General features: G+C 37.9%; 1 protein-coding gene across 16 annotated transcripts in view; it reads left to right on the plus strand.

Moving 5' to 3' along the window:
• Positions 1-18,285, plus strand: part of Trps1 (transcriptional repressor GATA binding 1) — a 249,568-nt gene that overhangs the window by 55,169 nt on the left and 176,114 nt on the right. For 14 of the 16 annotated variants that reach the window (XM_042265056.2, XM_076555781.1, XM_076555784.1 and 11 more), the window contains 2 exons: positions 4,785-5,914; positions 17,046-17,649. In XM_042265056.2, the coding sequence (XP_042120990.1) occupies positions 4,785-5,914; positions 17,046-17,649 (1,734 nt within the window). The remainder of the gene's footprint in view (positions 1-4,784; positions 5,915-17,045; positions 17,650-18,285) is intronic. The other 2 variants (XM_076555789.1, XM_076555790.1) reach the window with 1 other exon arrangement.

Here is an 18,285-nt window from a genome sequence, read left to right on the forward strand (position 1 = left end):
TAGCACCCTCATCCTCTCCTCTGTTGCCATCAATTATAGTACTTGAAGATGAGCCACATCAGAGAGAGAGCTTGTGTGTAGTTCAAACAGCTCCTTTTTCTGCTACTTTGAAAATAAGTACACGTACTAAAGTGTCATTTTAAGAATTCCGGAGCTTTAAAATGTTTTCCTTTGACATGTTCCTTTAGATAATATTTTATTCATTTTTAATGCATGTTATTAGGAGGAAACAAATGAATTCATAGAGACCATGAAAAACAATATTTTAATGTTTTTCAATTCTCTTATGTAATATTTCTGTTTAACATTGTATAATTAATCATAAAGAAAATCCATGGAAAATACTATGTAGAAGGAATAGACTTTTTTTTAAACTGCAGAGTTTTAAAATTGGGATTAAAACAGAATAACACCATCACTGTTATCAGGGGAAAATGAGTTAAAATATGTTTTTGTTTGTTCATTTTTCTCTTTATGTGTCTTAATTTAGGCTGTTTTTTATGTGTAACTTTAATTTGCATTTGGAAGGTCGTATGATCATTTGCTTTTGTATAAAAGACACAGTTAAGGACTTTTTTTTTTTTTTTGGCTTTTTGGAAGGTCAAAACAATGGTAGAGTTGCCCTGAGTTATTATGGTTCCTCGTTCCAGGTGACTCAGGGGTATTGGAGAGAACTTACTGTCTGTATTCTATCACATTCACTCCTTCAGCCCAAATGCAGGGAGTCCTTACATACCCCAAATATTAGTAACACATTCTTCTTGTAGTCTAGAAAGAATATAAATAGACCATTGGCTTAGCAACAGCAAATGGAACCTTTCACTTATGCTAAGAGTACTGTTTGAACCAAGTGTGTTGAATTTGCCACTGATGTCGTCAGCCCCAATCCATTTGATCTATTTGTCATGTTGGCAGGAGAAGTTCCTGGGATGGATCACCCTGTTAAATAGTCTTCCATTCTTAGTCTTTAGTTAAATGGCCTGTAGTGCACTGCCTAATACAATGCTTCATGACCATGTGCAGCGCTTTAGATTTAATTAAATCAAATTGATGAAAATTAAGAAAACATCTAAGGTAAATTAAAAACAAGTCACTTTCACTACCTTTATTTTAATACCCATAGGTGGCTCCTGCCCATCATTGGCACAGAGAATAATATGCAAAATTTTTATTATCTTGGAAAATTCCATTTCATCTAGAGTTCTCATTTGATGCTTACAATTATCCAATTAAATGGCAAAATGCACAACATTAGCTATATTCATAGAGAGGGGAAACAAGTCCTAGGAGGTTAGTATGTTGGATCACAGAATTTGGAGAACTTCTAGGAGCAGATACAGGCATGCAGATGTAACTGCAGTTCAAGTGTTTTATACAGAATCTTTCACCTTAAATATCTGTAAGACAGAGAAGGTCTAGCTTGTTCACCTTATATTTATGTCTATCCCCGGGCTCAACACAAGCCAAATGCATAGTAACACTAAAGGGATGGAGGAGTACATGTTAGGTCCAAAATGAACATACAGCTGTATGGTTTTTAACTTGAGTACATCTACGTAAAAGCTTTCTATGTTAATACATTATAATTTCAAATGTTGGTGAGTCAAGAAAAAAGATAGGAAACTACGTTCTGCTTTTCTTCTCCTTTTTAGTATAATCATAGCTAGAAAAAAAAAGTCTTTTTCCAATGATTGTTGGAGTCTGATGTTTGAGAAGTTTGCAGTGATTCTGTGTATAAGAGTGTTCCCTGACAATGTTTTTAGTGAATTGCTGCTGTAAGTGCTTAACTGTGCTTACAGTGTATTGGTATTTAACTAAGATAGGAGATCAAAACCAGCACTTGTAAATAGTGAAAATAAAATCAGTGTGGGTAGTAGACGTGGATAGTGTATTTTAATAAAGATTTTTTGTTTGTTTTTAACAGAGGTTGCCAAATAATGGATATCAGATATGTTTCCTGTGACTTGTGTAAATGTGATGCTGTAAAATGAGTCACACAAATAGTCTCTAGACCTTCTTTTTGAGAGAAAAATGAATAGAATACTAAGAAATTATGTTTCTATCAAAAGCCTTATCTAATGTGATTCCAATGCTGTTTTACTTTCAATGCTGTATAACACAATATAATTTATTGGTATTAACCAAAAAGGCAAATTTGAAATCTATGGAATATGAAAGTGATTGCTCGTCTTCATGAAATAAGATTTGGGAGTTTTGTTTGTTGTTTGGATTGTATGTCAAAGAGCTCAGTAGTGGGAATATATTTCTTAGCACAATTCAGGTGTTTAGCAGTTATTAGACGTGTACTGAATAGTGGAGACCTCAGATTCACTTCTATAGGCAAAGAAATACTTTCCTTAGACACATTGTCAACACCAACTTGAAAGACCCAATGCAGTCTGCAAGGTTTGTTAATCTTAAATGAAGATACTTTACTGGTAATTATTTATAAACTTTTCTTTACTTGTGGTTAAGAACACAAAATCAAAAGGGACGCTGACATTTCTAGAAATAGTATTTACTTCACAATCATATGCAAAGGGAATATGAGTGCTTATTGTTGATCTCCTTTGGTGTTGCTGTGCACGTGGGACTTAAAGATTGCAAAATCAAAAGTAGTGATGATATGTGGTAGCTTCTCAGGAATTTCACTTGTTCAAGCAGAAGTTTGAAACCTTTTCTATTAAGGAGCTCAGCATCTCCTGGCAATGCAGTAGCAGAAAAAAAAACCCAACTCTATCTTTTTGTACTTTCTATTATCCTTATTATAAAACATTAATATTTCAGCATTTACCTCTTTGATCTAAGTTTAAATCCTTAAAGTGATTGAAAAGAGCATATCACTTAATGCTGGATTCTTTGAGAAACTGAAGTTTCTTTTCAATTCTAGCGAATTGGGAACTCTGTGTAGAAGTTTTGCAGTGTGACCAGTTTACTGCCCCTTTCAGCTCCTTTTGATCAGTGTAAGGATGTTGTAGAGAGTTTTCTCAAGGATTTGACTTTAGCCAACTTTCAAATTGTTTACTCTCAGATTTCTGCCTTAGAGGGCACTCCATTATTACCTCTCTTGGCTCAGTGATCCTGTTATCCTGACAGATTGAAAACTGTGTGTGTTTGGGTTTATACATATACATATGATGTATATATGTATCAGTTGTGTGTGTGTGTGTGTGTTCTCATCATCTTTTGATTAAGAATGTGGAAATAATCCAATTATTATCCTAATGTAATCAATATCAAGTTGTTTATGTGCTAGTGTTGATTTCCTAGAACTGTAATGTTGGACATGAATTTAGAAGTTATCCCAATGGATCAGAGAGGTTAAGTACCTTGATCAAGATCCTGCCTCTTTAGGAAGCAACTGAAAGCTGCTTCCATTTTTATTCTATACAGTAGAGATGCAAACATTCTGGAATGCACTACAGAATACAATTTGCATTTTAAGTAGAGCCTTCAAGTGATTTTGAGAAGCCTGAGATTTTTCTCATGGAATGATTTGTATATGAGCAGTGATCACACATGTCATTTTTGAGCAGCTGTTGAAGAAGGCAGAACATGATTTTGCCACTTTCTTTATACATTACATCTGGGGAAAAATTAAAAAGAAATCACTGATTTTTGAAGGAAGAGTGTCCCTTCCTTCCATCTTTCCTTTCTTCCTTCCTCCTCTCCTTCCTTCTTTCCTTCCTTCCTTTTGTCTCTCCCTCCTTCTTTCTTTAATTTCTTTTCCTTTCTTTTTTCTAAATATTTTCTTCAAGGTTTCATTCAGCAATTCAATTTCAAACCATGAGCTTTTACTCAGTGTGGGCCTTGACTAAGGTCCCTTGTTCAGGTGTGGTCTGAGGAGGGAGGAAGGCTTCCTTATAACGTGCCTTTGAAGGCCTCCATATGACCAATAAAAGTAATCTTTCCTCTTTCTTTTTCCCTTTTTGAGATAGAGTCTACCTATTAAGCCGAGGGTGGTCTTGAACTCTCCATTGTCCTTCTGAGCGTTGGGATGTTATTGTATGCTAACATGCCTGGCATACTATGCAACTCAAGCTTAGCAGACATCAAATAATAAAATAATACGGGATTGTCTTATTTTAACCTTTAACAATCCTATGACCCATTCACTGGAGGAGATAGAGGTTCTTAGTTACTAGATATGGCCTTAATCAAATAGAGCCCTGGCAGGTTTCTCTCCATCTTTGGCTGAGAGACATTTGTGCCAGCATTCTTGCCCACTTTATTTTATATTGGCTTCATCACGCATGATTAAGTTTCTGTTAAAAGACCTGCTATGTGGCCATTTTAGGTCCTGTGTTTTATCTAAAACAGAGACCTCCTCTTTGCCTGCAGCCTCAATGCTATAGGGACTGTGTCTCACATTTCTTTGGGGAATCTCTTGAATGAGTGATCTCAGAGCCACTGCCTCTGTTTTTGATAGCAACCCTTAGCTGTTCAAAAGGAAACACCTTGTTATTTGGGTGTTTCTACAGTCATGCAGAACAACCCCACTCAGTTGGAAATAGATTTCTTAAAAATATATATTATTTAGTTCTTTGAATTGATGATAGCACATTTATCACATAACTTCACCCTTTGTCCTAAAATGAAGCACTCAAAGAGACCCTGTCGAGAAATGAAGACCCCCTTCCTATAGTTCAAGCTGTTTCCTAGGAAGCTGGAAAAGTACTGTCATTTTATAAAAATGTTGAATACTTGACAATACCCCTCCCTTACAGAGAACTGACTGAATTTATGGCACATCTAAAGTAACTTCCATCTCTTCTACACTCCAGGTCACTTCAGGTGGAACATTCATTGGCATTGGACGGAAAACTCCCGATTGCCAAGGCAACACCAAGTATTTCCGCTGCAAATTCTGCAATTTCACTTATATGGGCAACTCATCAACTGAACTAGAACAACATTTTCTTCAGACTCACCCGAATAAAATAAAAGTTTCTCTCCCATCCTCCGAGGGTGCAAAACCTTCGGAGAAAAACTCCAACAAATCCATCCCTGCGCTTCGAGCCGGTGACTCTGGAGATTTAGGAAAGTGGCAGGACAAGATAACAGTCAAGGCTGGAGATGACACCCCTGTCGGCTACTCAGTGCCCATCAAGCCCCTCGATTCCTCGAGACAAAACGGTACAGAGGCCACCAGTTATTACTGGTGTAAATTTTGTAGTTTCAGCTGCGAGTCATCCAGCTCACTCAAGCTGCTAGAACATTATGGCAAGCAGCACGGAGCAGTGCAGTCAGGCGGCCTTAATCCAGAGTTGAATGACAAGCTCCCCAGGGCCTCTGTTATTAATCAGAATGATCTAGCCAAAAGCGTAGAAGGAGAGCCATTGACCAAGCCAGAAAAGGGCTTGAGTGGGGCTAAAAAGAAGGACTTCTCCAGCAAGGGGGCAGAGGATAATGTGGTAACGAGCTATAACTGTCAGTTCTGTGACTTTAGATATTCCAAAAGCCATGGCCCTGATGTGATTGTAGTGGGTCCACTTCTCCGTCATTACCAACAGCTCCATAACATCCATAAGTGTACCATTAAGCACTGTCCGTTCTGCCCCCGAGGCCTCTGCAGCCCAGAAAAGCACCTTGGAGAGATTACTTATCCGTTTGCTTGTAGAAAGAGTAATTGTTCCCACTGTGCGCTCTTGCTGCTGCACTTGTCTCCTGGGGTGGCCGGAAGTTCCCGAGTCAAACACCAGTGCCACCAGTGTTCCTTCTCTACCCCCGATGTAGACGTGCTCCTCTTTCACTATGAGACCGTGCACGAGCCCCAGGCGTCGGAGGTGAAACAAGAAGCAAACCATCTGCTAGGATCTGATGGGCCGCTGGCTGTCAAGGAAAGCAAAGAACACTCATGCACCAAATGCGATTTTATGACCCAGGTGGAAGAAGAGATCTCTAGACACTACAGGTAAGTTTTCCGGGTCCCCACATACCAGGTGGAGAACCAGAGAGCCCAGAGAAACGGGACAGGCATTGGCGGGGCTGCATCTGATGGGGGCTGGACGAACAGGACAGTCCCAAAGAAGTTCTTCTGGCCAATGGCAGATTATGATATGTTTATGAATGTGATGACCTCAGATTTTAGTTGAGTCATGTGTTCTCATGTTTCCTAAGTGTTTTATACCGCTGGCGGAGGGCACTTCCAAATTCTCAGTAAAATGAATGATGAGTTTACGAATTTAGGTAGTCTGACTCTTGTTTCCCATAGTAATTGAAGGTACAGCTCCCAAATGAAAAGTTCTATTAGAGTATATTTTATTCTCTGGAAACAATCAATTTGAGATTGTTGCTCATTATTCTCTTTGAATGAGATTGGGCATTCTTCTCACTTTTCATACTTGAACCATATTCTTGATTGGCATACAAACAATAATGTTGATGTGAGATTTTGTAATACACATGATTTTGATTATGCTTTCACTCCTTGAGGGCCGATAAAACAGGTTATTTCAAATTCATTAACATATGCAACACATGCACATTCCTTTTCCTTATTTGATTCTCCTTGTAAGCCTTAATCTCCCCAGTTTACCGTTCCTACTTTCTTATAGATGAGTTTACATTAAGCATTCATTTAATAGATGCACTCACTTCTGAATTTCAGAACTGCACATTGCCAGGCATTGTCTGTACAGGAGTACATAAGCTAGGCACAGTCCATGGCCTATGGAACTGACACTTTGGTAGGGAGGACAAGGTACCTACAGATCGTCAGGATCCGGGAGTACCATAAAAGCAGAGGAACAGAAGGCTATGCTCAAAATAAACACAGTAAGAGCAGAGCTTAATAATAGCGAGTCAGGAAATGCCTTCCCAAGGAAGAAATGTCTAAGCTGAGACCTGGTTATAAGCTGGGATGATGCACAAGCCTTGAAGATACAAGGTGTGCAGAGCTGAGCATTCCTTGGGTGTTTTGTTGTCATTCTGCCTCTAAGCACCAAAGTAAAAGCTTTATCTACTTTCTTCTTATTTAATTGACCTAGTCACCCTGTAGCCCAAGCTGGAGTATAACTCATTGTATAGCTCAGGTTGACATTAGAGTACTGGCAACGTTCCTGCCTAAATGCTTCTCACATGTTGAGATTAGAGGGGTGAGCCGTTGTCTGCAGCTTTCATTTACTGTTTGAAGTGCTATTCTGTATGTAGGTCTAATACCCTAGATTAAAAAAATCTGATATATATCCCAAGACTGTAAACAATACCTTTCACTCTCTTTGGAGAGTTCTATGTTAGTGGCTTATGTATGTATGTGTGGTATCTATGTCTTCTAAATCATTAGTAGTGAAGCAGTTCATGTCCAACGATAGGCTAATAATGGTAGATGTTAATTTGAAGGGCATCCTAATGTTCACAGTGAATCAAATGTTCAGAAAACACTTACTTGAGATTTACACTGTTTAATTTATAAGGTCAGCCCTGGGAAAGACATAGTCCTGCAATCAAATATGTGTTCACACTTGCAATGAGTATTTCTGTCTCCTCCGATGTTAGCTGCATGCTAATTTATTTCTGAGCTAGCAGGCACCAGCTTTCCTTGACTCTTACTTGTGTAGATGTGTAAATATGGCAAGTTTGTGCATATTTTGCACATATAGTTGTGAAGTGGTATATCAATTAGGTAATCCAGCAGTTTTTAAAGGGGGTGGCTATTTTGAAAAAAATCCTCATTACTTTCTTTAATTATAAGGAAAATGGAATAATAACACAAATATGAATATATGTATATATGAGCATATATGTGTGTATGTGTACACACACACACACACACACACACACACACACACACACACACCAGAGCTTACTGATATACCTAGTAAACAGATGATTTGGGCAAACACATTTTCTTCAGGAGTCTAAGCCATTACTGAAAGCTTTGAAAAAAAAAACCCAGCATATTTATAATCTTTTTGTTGTTGTTGTTTTGTATTGTATTTTTTTTTTCGAGACAGGGTTTCTCTGTGCAGTTTTGCACCTTTCCTGGATCTTGCTTTGGAGACCAGGCTGGCCTCGAACTAACAGAGAACTCACAGAGATCCACCTGCCTCTGCCTCCTGAGTGCTGGGATTAAAGCTGTGCGCCACCACCGCCCGGCGATATTCTTTAGATAAAGAAAATAATCTTTGGGGAATTGAAGAGTTTCAATAAAAGAGATTTCTTAATAGTGTCAGAATTTATTTAATTCTTAGTAATTAAAGTAACCTTTACCAAAAAGAGATTATTTTCTCCTTGCCCTGTACTGTATCTGTGCAGTTTAACAGATGAGCATGCATAGATCTTGGCAAATGTTTTTATGCAAATGGAATTCCCAGGAGCATTTGCCTTCACAAATAGTTTTCAATATGCTGACAGCTCCAAGGTGAGTTACATTTTCATCTTTCATTACATAGTTTTAGACCATTTTGAGGAACTAATGGTATATGCCAAAGGCAGTTTTATGTTGGCTTTGAATCTCAGTCAAGCTCCCAGCATTTTATTAGTTAAGAAATTAAATAGAATGTGCCCCTAGGCCATTGAGTACTTTAATAATGCTTACTTTTAAATCCTGACATAATTTCGTTGATCTAAGGAAGGACCCTTTCGATTCTAGGTTATCCATCTTCTATCTGAGAGTCTCAATAGAATTATTTGAAATTTAGATTTCAGAGTCATAATTCATGACTAGGAAGTATAGGGAAATATCACTAAATGTTGGTCACATTAAAAGCCTTAGCGATGTAAAATATAACAGCTATTCATGTTCTTCAAATTCAATCCTCTAGGATAAAGTATTTACCTCATATGCCATGTTTTGAAAATAGAATAAGAGATAATTTCACTTTATCTCAATTCTTTTTAGATTACTCTATATTTATTTACATTAGCCCTGTTAGAGAATCTACTATCATTTGATGTTATTGTTATGGAACTTTCTAGACTTTGAGTGCTTTATGTACAAGAGTGAGACCGTAACAAAAATCAGCAGAATCCTCTAATTGTACAATATGTGTGAATTAATCTACATATAAAACGGAGTTGATATGGAACTCAGTGAAATCTCAATGTGGATTCCATGTATACACACTTTCTGTAAGAGCTGGGCTGTTTTGAGTGGAGATGAAATATTATCCATTCAGTAAATGAAAATGGGTCCGTTAGCATCTTCTTAGTGTTTCTGCATACTTACAATGTCCCTTAACACACCTGTGGCCGTCATTATTTTCCATGCCTGAATCTGTTTCTCTTGCTTCATGTATTTTATTAATTTGCTACTCAATAAACATTGCATCGGTTTTCTATTGGTTACCATTTTTATCAAAATGTCCAGTGTTATATAATTTATGTTTCAGACCTAAATAGAGCAAAAGTCTTCTTACAAAGCAACCATAAGCAACCATACTAGTTAAAGCCTACTTTTAATGCATTCCAGACTTCCCCAAATTCAGGGGAGTTTCCAAAGCTTATTCTTTACTTCAGGAAGAATGAGCTAAGCCATAGTGAGGGAGAAGTGAAAGGCAAGTGTGGCATGTGAAGTGGCACAGAGGACAAATGCCAGTATGTCTGCTGGACTTGGCCAAGACGAAGGTGTGGGGTCATCTGCAGGGACGGGCTGAATTTATGAGTTCCACTTCAATGATGCTGCTGATTAAATTATTTCCACACTCACTGCTCTACCGTTCTCCATCAGAAATAAAAATAAATTTGTCTACAGAAAAGAATTCTGTTGCTGCTTACAAAGTAGCCGTGTGTGAAGACAATTTTTTAAGACAAGTTTTGTATGCATTCACCACTACAGTTTGCTGTGCAGAGAGCAGATACTCTGTATGTGTGAAAAGTAGAAAGCAGAAATGATAGAGTCAGATACATAGGAACTTTAGATATAAGAATTTTCAGTTATGATATCGTAATTGTTGCATGTTTAAGGAAGTAAAAATTACTATGTAAAATGATCACACATTGTGAAACCATAAATTACTGAGGGGAGCCAATGAACAAATACCATTCCTAATCAAAAAGCATAATCATTGAAAATTAAATAAATATGATAATTGACAGATTAGGTAATGATAGAGAGCCAGTGAGCTTATCACAATGAGATATTTGAACAATATTTTAAAATAAACATTTATTTATTTAGATATTTAATTAATTTAATTATTTCATGTATATGGGTGTTTTTGTCTACATGTTTGTCCCCGCAACATGTGTTTTCTTGATGACTTTAGATGCCAGAAGAATGTGTTGGATTTCCTGGGTCTGGAGTTACAGACAGCTGTGAGACCCCGTGTGGATGCTGGGAACCGGAGCTGGGTCCTCTGAAAGAGCAGCCAGTGCCCTTAACTGCCCAGCCATCTCTCTAGGCCCACCATACAGCAAGGAAGTAGAAAATGTGAAACCAGATAATGAGAATTGGAAATACAATGGGATCTTTAAAGATACACAGCTAATCGGGATCTTAGAAGAAAAGGATACAGAGAATGGCATGAGTGGTATACAGTCAATATTTGAGGATGAAATAGAACACATTTCCTAGGACTCACTGATGAAAGATATAAATACATAGATACAAAGAAGCATAACACACACTGAGCAAAATATAGTATATACATATAAACTTTTCCATAAACATGTTATTGCAAAATTAGAAGGCCAAGGTCCTTAAAAGCAGCTACCGACAAACGATAAATGAAGTACTTAGAAAGGAGAAGTTGTTTGACATGCTCTCATTAGCAAAGTTGGAAACCGGAAGCAAGGGGAATGTTGCCAAATGAAATCAGCCTACTGCTGCCTACACACACAGACAGTGTTCTAGGGATAAAAGCAAAGATACCTTCAGAGAAGACCTGGGAAATATCTCTATCGCAGTCACCTGTCCATTGTGATATTTATGAATACATTTAAGCATGTTGTTTGTACCTTTCAGTTTGAAATAATAAGCAATGGATACAGAATATGGACAGAGCAATGTGGCTCTGATTTAGAATTTATCTTTAAAAAGTGTCAGTGAAAGAATATGGATAAACTGAAAATTAGATATTCAAATGAAGCACTTTATTATCAGGAAATCTGGAAAGGGCAATTCTACCGAGCATCAGTTTTGTTTCTAAAACAGTGAAGCCATGGTGGTTATAATGAGATCTGTGTAGATTTTATATTTTTTAAACAGTGCCTAGTAAAGGAGCATCTGGAATACTCAAGTGTAGACATCACATTTCAACTTGAAAACTACCCCTGAGAAAGAGAATAATACTAAGGACATTATAGACAATAGAGAAAATAATGTGCAATACTTTACCTTTATTTGTAAGCATTAATTATGCAAATTTCCAGAAAGGTCCTGAAAGTATGCAACATAGTTATCTAGGCCAGGCCATGCTGCTCAGAGGGAGAGTGCACGCCATGGAATGTCCACATCTGTGGGTTCAATCTCTAGTTCTGCAGAAGAAATAAGCAAAAACCAAAAAGCAAAATTAAATAGCTATCTTATTTTGGAATAGAAGGCATTTGAGGCTGGATCTTCAGTTTATATTAGGTTTTATGTAGTTTCCTATTCATTGTTTGCTTTCTATTTTAATGAAAGACATATTTCTGTTTTGACTACTTATTAGGATATATCATCATTTTCTTTTCTTTTCTTTTTTTGGTTTTTCGAGACAGGGTTTCTCTGTGTAGTTTTGGTGCCTGTTCTGGATCTCTCTCTGTAGACCAGGCTGGCCTTGAACTCACAGTGATCTGCCTGGCTCTGCCTCCTGAGTGCTGGGATTTAAGGCGTGCACCACCACTACCCGGCCATCTTTTTCTTTTTTCTTTTTTCTTTTTTTAAAGATTTATTTATTTATGATGTATGCAGTGTTCTGCCTGCATGTATGTCTACAGGCCAGAAGAGGGCACCAGATCTCATTACAGATGACTGTGAGCCACCATGTGGGTGCTGGGAATTAAACTCAGGACCTCTGGAAGAGCAGCCAGTGCTCCTAACCTCTGAGCCACCTCTCCAGCTCCCATCTTTTTCAAATTGAATTATAAACTGGAATTTTTTAGGCATGGCATTGTGTTTTCTTCTAATACTAAAAGGAATAGAAAGTTCACCCTATTTGAAGATGAAGTGCCACCTCCACCAACGTTACTACTAATAAAATATTAATCAGACTATCTCAACTTAAGAAAAGGATTAATATTTTTCAGGCTGCCTCCCTGGTAAATATGACCAAATACTCCTCACTCTAAAGTATTGTGGCACATGTCTGGAATTCTAGAGCTTGGTAGGTAAAGGCAGCATGTTCAGGAGTGTAAAGGCCAGCCTTTGCTCATCTTACATAATCAATTTGTGGTCAACTTGAGCTACATGAGACCCTATCTCAGAGACTACAACCAAATCATATTGAGTTGTTTATCCATCTGTCTTCTGCTTTTGTCTCTGGCTTTCAGGAACTCACACATCTTGTCTTTTACCCCGTCATTCAATGGTGTCAGTATCATCACTTACTACACATTATAGATTTTGATATCAACCAAGTAGATACTGAAAAATGGCCAATGCCATTAGACATCAGTGCTACTGAGCTGTTTAAAATCAATAGTCAATGAAGTCTCTTTATTTACCTTCATTTACCCTATCTATGTCATAAATTATCTGTAATCATTTGATTCTGTAAAGTTTTATTGATAAGTATTTATGACTGTTTTCTTTTCCTTTGATTCACTGAAGAAGAAAAACCATGGTTCAAATTCCTCAGACTGAATACTACTATTCAGTAAAGAAGAGCCTTTCAGGGGATGTTTAGCATCAGTCACTAGAAAGTTAATGTAAGGGAGAAAAGCAAAACATGATTATCACTGTTTTTAGTATATACCAAGACTGGTTTACCATCCATACGCAAATACCATCTGTCTTACTTACTCTATGATTGTTGTGTTAAGATATCACAACTAAAGCAACTTATGGAAGAAAACGTTTATTGGGGGTATACAGTTTCAGAGGTTTAGAATCCAAGATCATCATGTCAGGGACCATGTTGGCAGGCAGGAAGGGTTGATGCCAATACAGTATCTGTGAGTTTAATTGTGATCCAGATGCATGAGACAGAGTGAGAACCTGAGGATGTCTTTTGAAACCTCAAAGTCTACCACCAATGACACATTTTCTTTAATAAGGCCATACCTCCTAATCCTTCCCAAACAGCTCCATCAGCCAGGGACTAAAGATTAATGGAGGCCGTTTTCAGTCAAATTACCACACCATCAGAGTTTTATCAAACAAATAGCATCTTTTGGCTGATATTTTTTTTCTGGAAACATTCCTGATTCTCTTATGAATTATGAAAATCATAAAAATCTCTAGAAATCAATGAATGAATGTTACTATTAGGATAAAAGCTAACTGCAACTTGCAATCTCAGAAGGATCCCATATAAATATTTTTTACAGCATGTGAAAATTCTATGAAATGGGAAAAGCTATTAAACCTTTCCTTCAAGCCAGGTGAAGGTGGTGCAGGCCTTTAATCTCAGAACTTAGGAGACAGAGGCAGGTGAATCTCTCTGAGCTTGAGGCCAGCCTTGTCTATGAAGTGAGTTCCAGTACATCCAAGACTGTTACACAGAGAAACCCTGTCATGAAAAAACAAACAAACAAAAACTAAAAAAACAAAAAAATCTTTTCTTCTCACAAAAATTCTAAGTCACTGAAATTCAAGTACAAGTTGCTCTTCTATAGACTGTTTTTTTTTTTCTTTTCCTGGATAGAAATAATGAGTTAGATGCTCATTAAAATTCTGTCTTTATTCATTGCTAGGTTGTTAGAGCAAAAGTCATATTGAGTCTTCACATTAGAAGGTTCCAAATGTTGCATAAGAGATACACTAAATTTTCCTATCTGACAGTGTTGTGGAAGGAGACCTATGGAAATATAATCCTGTTTCCTTTGGTAGTGTGAGCAGAATGTTTGCTCGTCAGTTGACTGAAATACATAGAATTTAAATAAATAATAAATATGTACTAGATTTATAGTGTCTTTTAAACTAAATTGGCTTAATATAAGATTGAATTAAACAACAGATTTTTTATTCAGAGCATCTCTCAAATTGTACCATGTATATACTTCTTAATATCTCTCTGCTGCTTCTTGACTCCCATGTTGCATCAGCATCATGGACATTCCCAGCCATAGCTCTCTCTTTCAACATTTCTTGTTCGCAGTTTTAGTATGTGCCACTGTTAAGTTGATTCTCTGAAGGGAATGATGAGAATGTGTGTTTCCCATCATAAGAAGTTCCTGTGAAAATGCTCAGTAAACTGCTGAGTTCCTGGCAAGCTCAGTCAGAGTCTGGGCTTCATCCTTGTCTCCAGAAGATGACTATGCATGTTGGAGTTTGAAAGGTACCACTCTGCGTTAGTAATAGGTATCGTGATGTTTACATCACTCCCAAATTTTGAAAGTAATAGCTTTTTAATTAGCCCTCTATTCATTTAGGCTGGATTCAAAGAGGAAAGAGCTAGTCAGGTCTCAAGAGACCTTTGAAGCCAAACTTAATGCCTCACTGTGTGTGCATCTTTACCCACCTGTCATGAATGATAGTGTGCATCTCAAGATTCTGAAGGAGAGTAAGGGCTTTCTCCAGTTTTCACTAAAGTTAAGAGGATAAGGGATACCTTGTGAGTTTATTAAGTCATTTAGAATCATGATACATCTGGTTACATGATTTTTAGTTAAATATTGGTCCCTGCACTGGCACTCATTAAACATTTAGGTTCTTAAGTCATGTCGGGAACACAGTGTTTCGGGAAGGCGAGGAAGCCTTGGAACTGCTGCGCATGGCCAGTTTTGAAAATGGTTATTGTCCTCATTCTCTTTCCTATGGCAAGACCTTGTGTAGTCTCCCTCCGCTGTTTCAACTTTTTGTTTTGTCAGTAATTTCACTGGTTTAAAAATATTGCAAAATATTTAGGCTTCAGCATATTGAAGAGCGGAGTGTTGATCTGGGAGTTAGAAGTTTTGTGACATCAGTTTTGTAGGTAAGGCATCATTTCACCACCTTTTTGTCCTTAAGTGGATCCTGGACTTGGGAGCCTTGCTGTTTGGGCATTTCATCATCAGACATGCCTCGTAACAAGACACATTTAATTCAGAAACTGTTACAGCCTCTCCTCCATGATTCAACCACATGTTTGTTACCTTCCTCCTTGCCTAAGTCTCCTTAGGCTTGTAAAGTATCCACCCTTCCTAAGACAAGCACCCATGCATTAGGTGACCCTTCCAATGGATTGGTCATCCTGATTCTTCTTTGTTATTCCTCTTTGTCTACAGTGACCTCTTCCACATCTCAGGTTTGCTAAGATGTGCTCTTTTCCTCTTGTTCTTGCTAGTTTTATGCCAGCTTGACATAAGCTGTAGTCAACTGAGAGGAAGGAACCTTGATTGGGGAAATGCCTCCATAAGGTTAGGCTGTATAAAAAACCTGTAGGGCATTTTTTTATTTACTGACTGATCTGGGAGGGCCCAGCCATTGTGGATGGTGATACCCCTTAGCTGTGGTCCAGGGTTCTATAAGAAATCAGGCTGAGCAAGCCAGTAAGCACCACTCCTCATGGCCTCTGCATCAAGCCCTGCCTCCAGGTTCCTGCCCTGTTTGAGATCCTGTCCTGAACTTTTTCGATGATGTTGAAATATAAGTCAAATAAACCTTTCCTCCCTAAGTTGGTTTGGTCATGGTGTTTCATCACAACAATAGCTTAATTAGGACACCTCCTTCTCTCTTCCTAAAAGGATAGCTGTTTCTTATCTTTTGGATTTGCAGTTTTCCCTCAGAAAGTTCCTAAACTTTCCTAAGCAACTTTATAAGCCTTACATTCTCTTTCATGTCATTATTTCCATATATCATTCTCTGTTCATACATGTTTGTGTATAGTGAAGTTTGTCATCCTGACTAGCCTGTAAGTGCCAAGTAAGCAAGGACTGTGAGTTCCTATTTTGCCATTAGCCAGCAGCTGGCAAAATGATATATTGATACTTATCTACAGTTGGAGTAACTTCAAGTGATAGCTCATAGAACTTATTGTGTTACACTTTAGGTAACATATGGGGTAAGTAGAAAGTAACTTCATAGGATATTTAGAGTTGTGTAAGGTTCTTTAATCAAAGAAAGAATGCCTCATTGCAAAAATGTATGCATTTTTCTGGTATGCTTTTCACAATTAAATACATTTGTTCTTTTTATTCAAACATTTGTGCTAATATAGCAGTTATTATTTCTTTAAAAATGGAGATGTTGTAACGTCTGACAATAAAAAAGCTTTGTTTTATGACTTTTAAAAAGGAAGTACACACATGAATACACATACAGACTCCTTTAACACATATGTCTGTGTAGCCACTGCCATGCTGTTTGATGCCTAGCAGACATTTGGTCTGCTCCGTTTCTCTATCTACTTATAGATCATGCAATTCATTTAGAAAACACTTGTTTTAACACATCATATTTTCTAGATTATATAGGTCAGGTAGCCTTATCTCCTTGACTAAACTGACTTAAACACATGCTAGAAAGGAATAGTCATAGCATAATGAAATATGCAGGAGAGTTATAAAAAGGAACTCAACATTAAAATTGTTAATGTATTTATAGTGAAAAAATGCCCTAGTTCAGCACAGATAAACAAAGTGGAAAGGCCATTGGAGAAATCAGTTGTAAAAAAACATGAATATCTTACTAATTTAGAATTGACAATTATCTATCAAGATAAAACGAACATAACAGGTGATAATGAAGCTAAAACAACCAGTTCTAACAGTAATCAGCTGCCCCCCCGCCCCCCTGTGTGTATGTGTATGTGTGTGTGTGTGTGTTCGTGTGTTCTTGTCTGTTAGTGCTAAAGAAAACTTCAGATTCTTATACAGAAATGAAAATGCCTGTTAATTAACTTTCAATTTCTGGGTGTTGAGAATATTGTGTTTCTTTCAACCTACTACATTGCATGAGAGAAGTCAGGTGCATAAGGACTGTTTTAGCACAGAGCATTCCCTTCAGAATTCTGGCTTCTCATTGACTCTTTTCTTCCTTCCAGGAGAGCACACAGCTGCTACAAATGTCGCCAGTGCAGTTTCACAGCTGCTGACACTCAGTCACTATTGGAGCACTTCAACACGGTTCACTGCCAGGAACAGGAAATCACTACTGCTAATGGCGAAGAGGATGGCCATGCCATACCCACCATCAAAGAAGAGCCCAAAATTGACCTCAAGGTCTACAGTCTGCTAAACCCAGACTCTAAAATGGGAGAGACAGTTCCCGAGAGCATAGTCAAGAGGGAGAAACTTGATGACAAGGAAGGGCTGAAAGATAAAGTCTGGACTGAGAGTTCCACTGATGATCTTCGTGGAGTGACTTGGAGAGGGGCTGACATCCTACGGGGCAGTCCATCCTACACTCAAGCAAGCCTAGGGCTCTTGACGCCCGTGTCCAGCTCCCAAGAACAGACAAAGACTCTGAGGGACAGCCCCAATGTTGAAGCTGCCCACCTGGCCCGACCTATGTATGGCTTGGCTGTCGATACCAAGGGCTTCCTGCAAGGGGCGTCTGCTGGTGGCGAGAAGTCTGCATCCCTGACCCAGCAGTATCCTGCTTCTGGAGAGAGCAAGACCAAGGACGAATCCCAGTCACTGTTACGGGTAGGAAGGTTTACTTTTTAAAACTATTTATATCTTTTGAAGGGAACATACATTTTCGATGTTTAGTTTAATGTGTTGTGTAGTGAAATTAAATGACCTGTATTGATATTCTTTATGCATGACGGCCAAAGGAGCAGAAAGTAGCTTACAGGTAGGCAGTTGCTATTTGTCTTTGCTCTCAGCTCCGAATGTTGGTTAATCATTCTTGGTGATTATGCAAAGCAACAAAGCCGCCACCTTTGGAGGAGGGAGCTTTCCCATCCCATAAGGATGCTCAGCTGTATTCAAATAACTGACTGCTAATTTTTAAGGTCCTGTGATACAGTACACAGTTGATAAGGGAGGTTAGCAGAGATTAAAACACTAAGAATGTAAACTCCTGGGCGAGATGTTAATCCAGAAAGCAGCATTTTTTAACACACACACACACACACACACACACACACACACACACACACACACGCACACACACACACCAAATAAACAAAAAAAGATTAACAACAAAACAATGCTTGTAGTTCAGTTGCCAGAAAGAAGAAGGATGAGCAAAATCTAAACATGAATAGTACAAATCCTGCCCAAAGAAGAGTGAAGAGTGTTTATTTTTTATTTTTTTATTATTATTTTTTATTTATT

Source organism: Peromyscus maniculatus, chromosome 20 (genome assembly GCF_049852395.1).
Source record: "Peromyscus maniculatus bairdii isolate BWxNUB_F1_BW_parent chromosome 20, HU_Pman_BW_mat_3.1, whole genome shotgun sequence".
In the NCBI taxonomy this organism is placed as follows: Eukaryota; Metazoa; Chordata; class Mammalia; order Rodentia; family Cricetidae; genus Peromyscus; species Peromyscus maniculatus.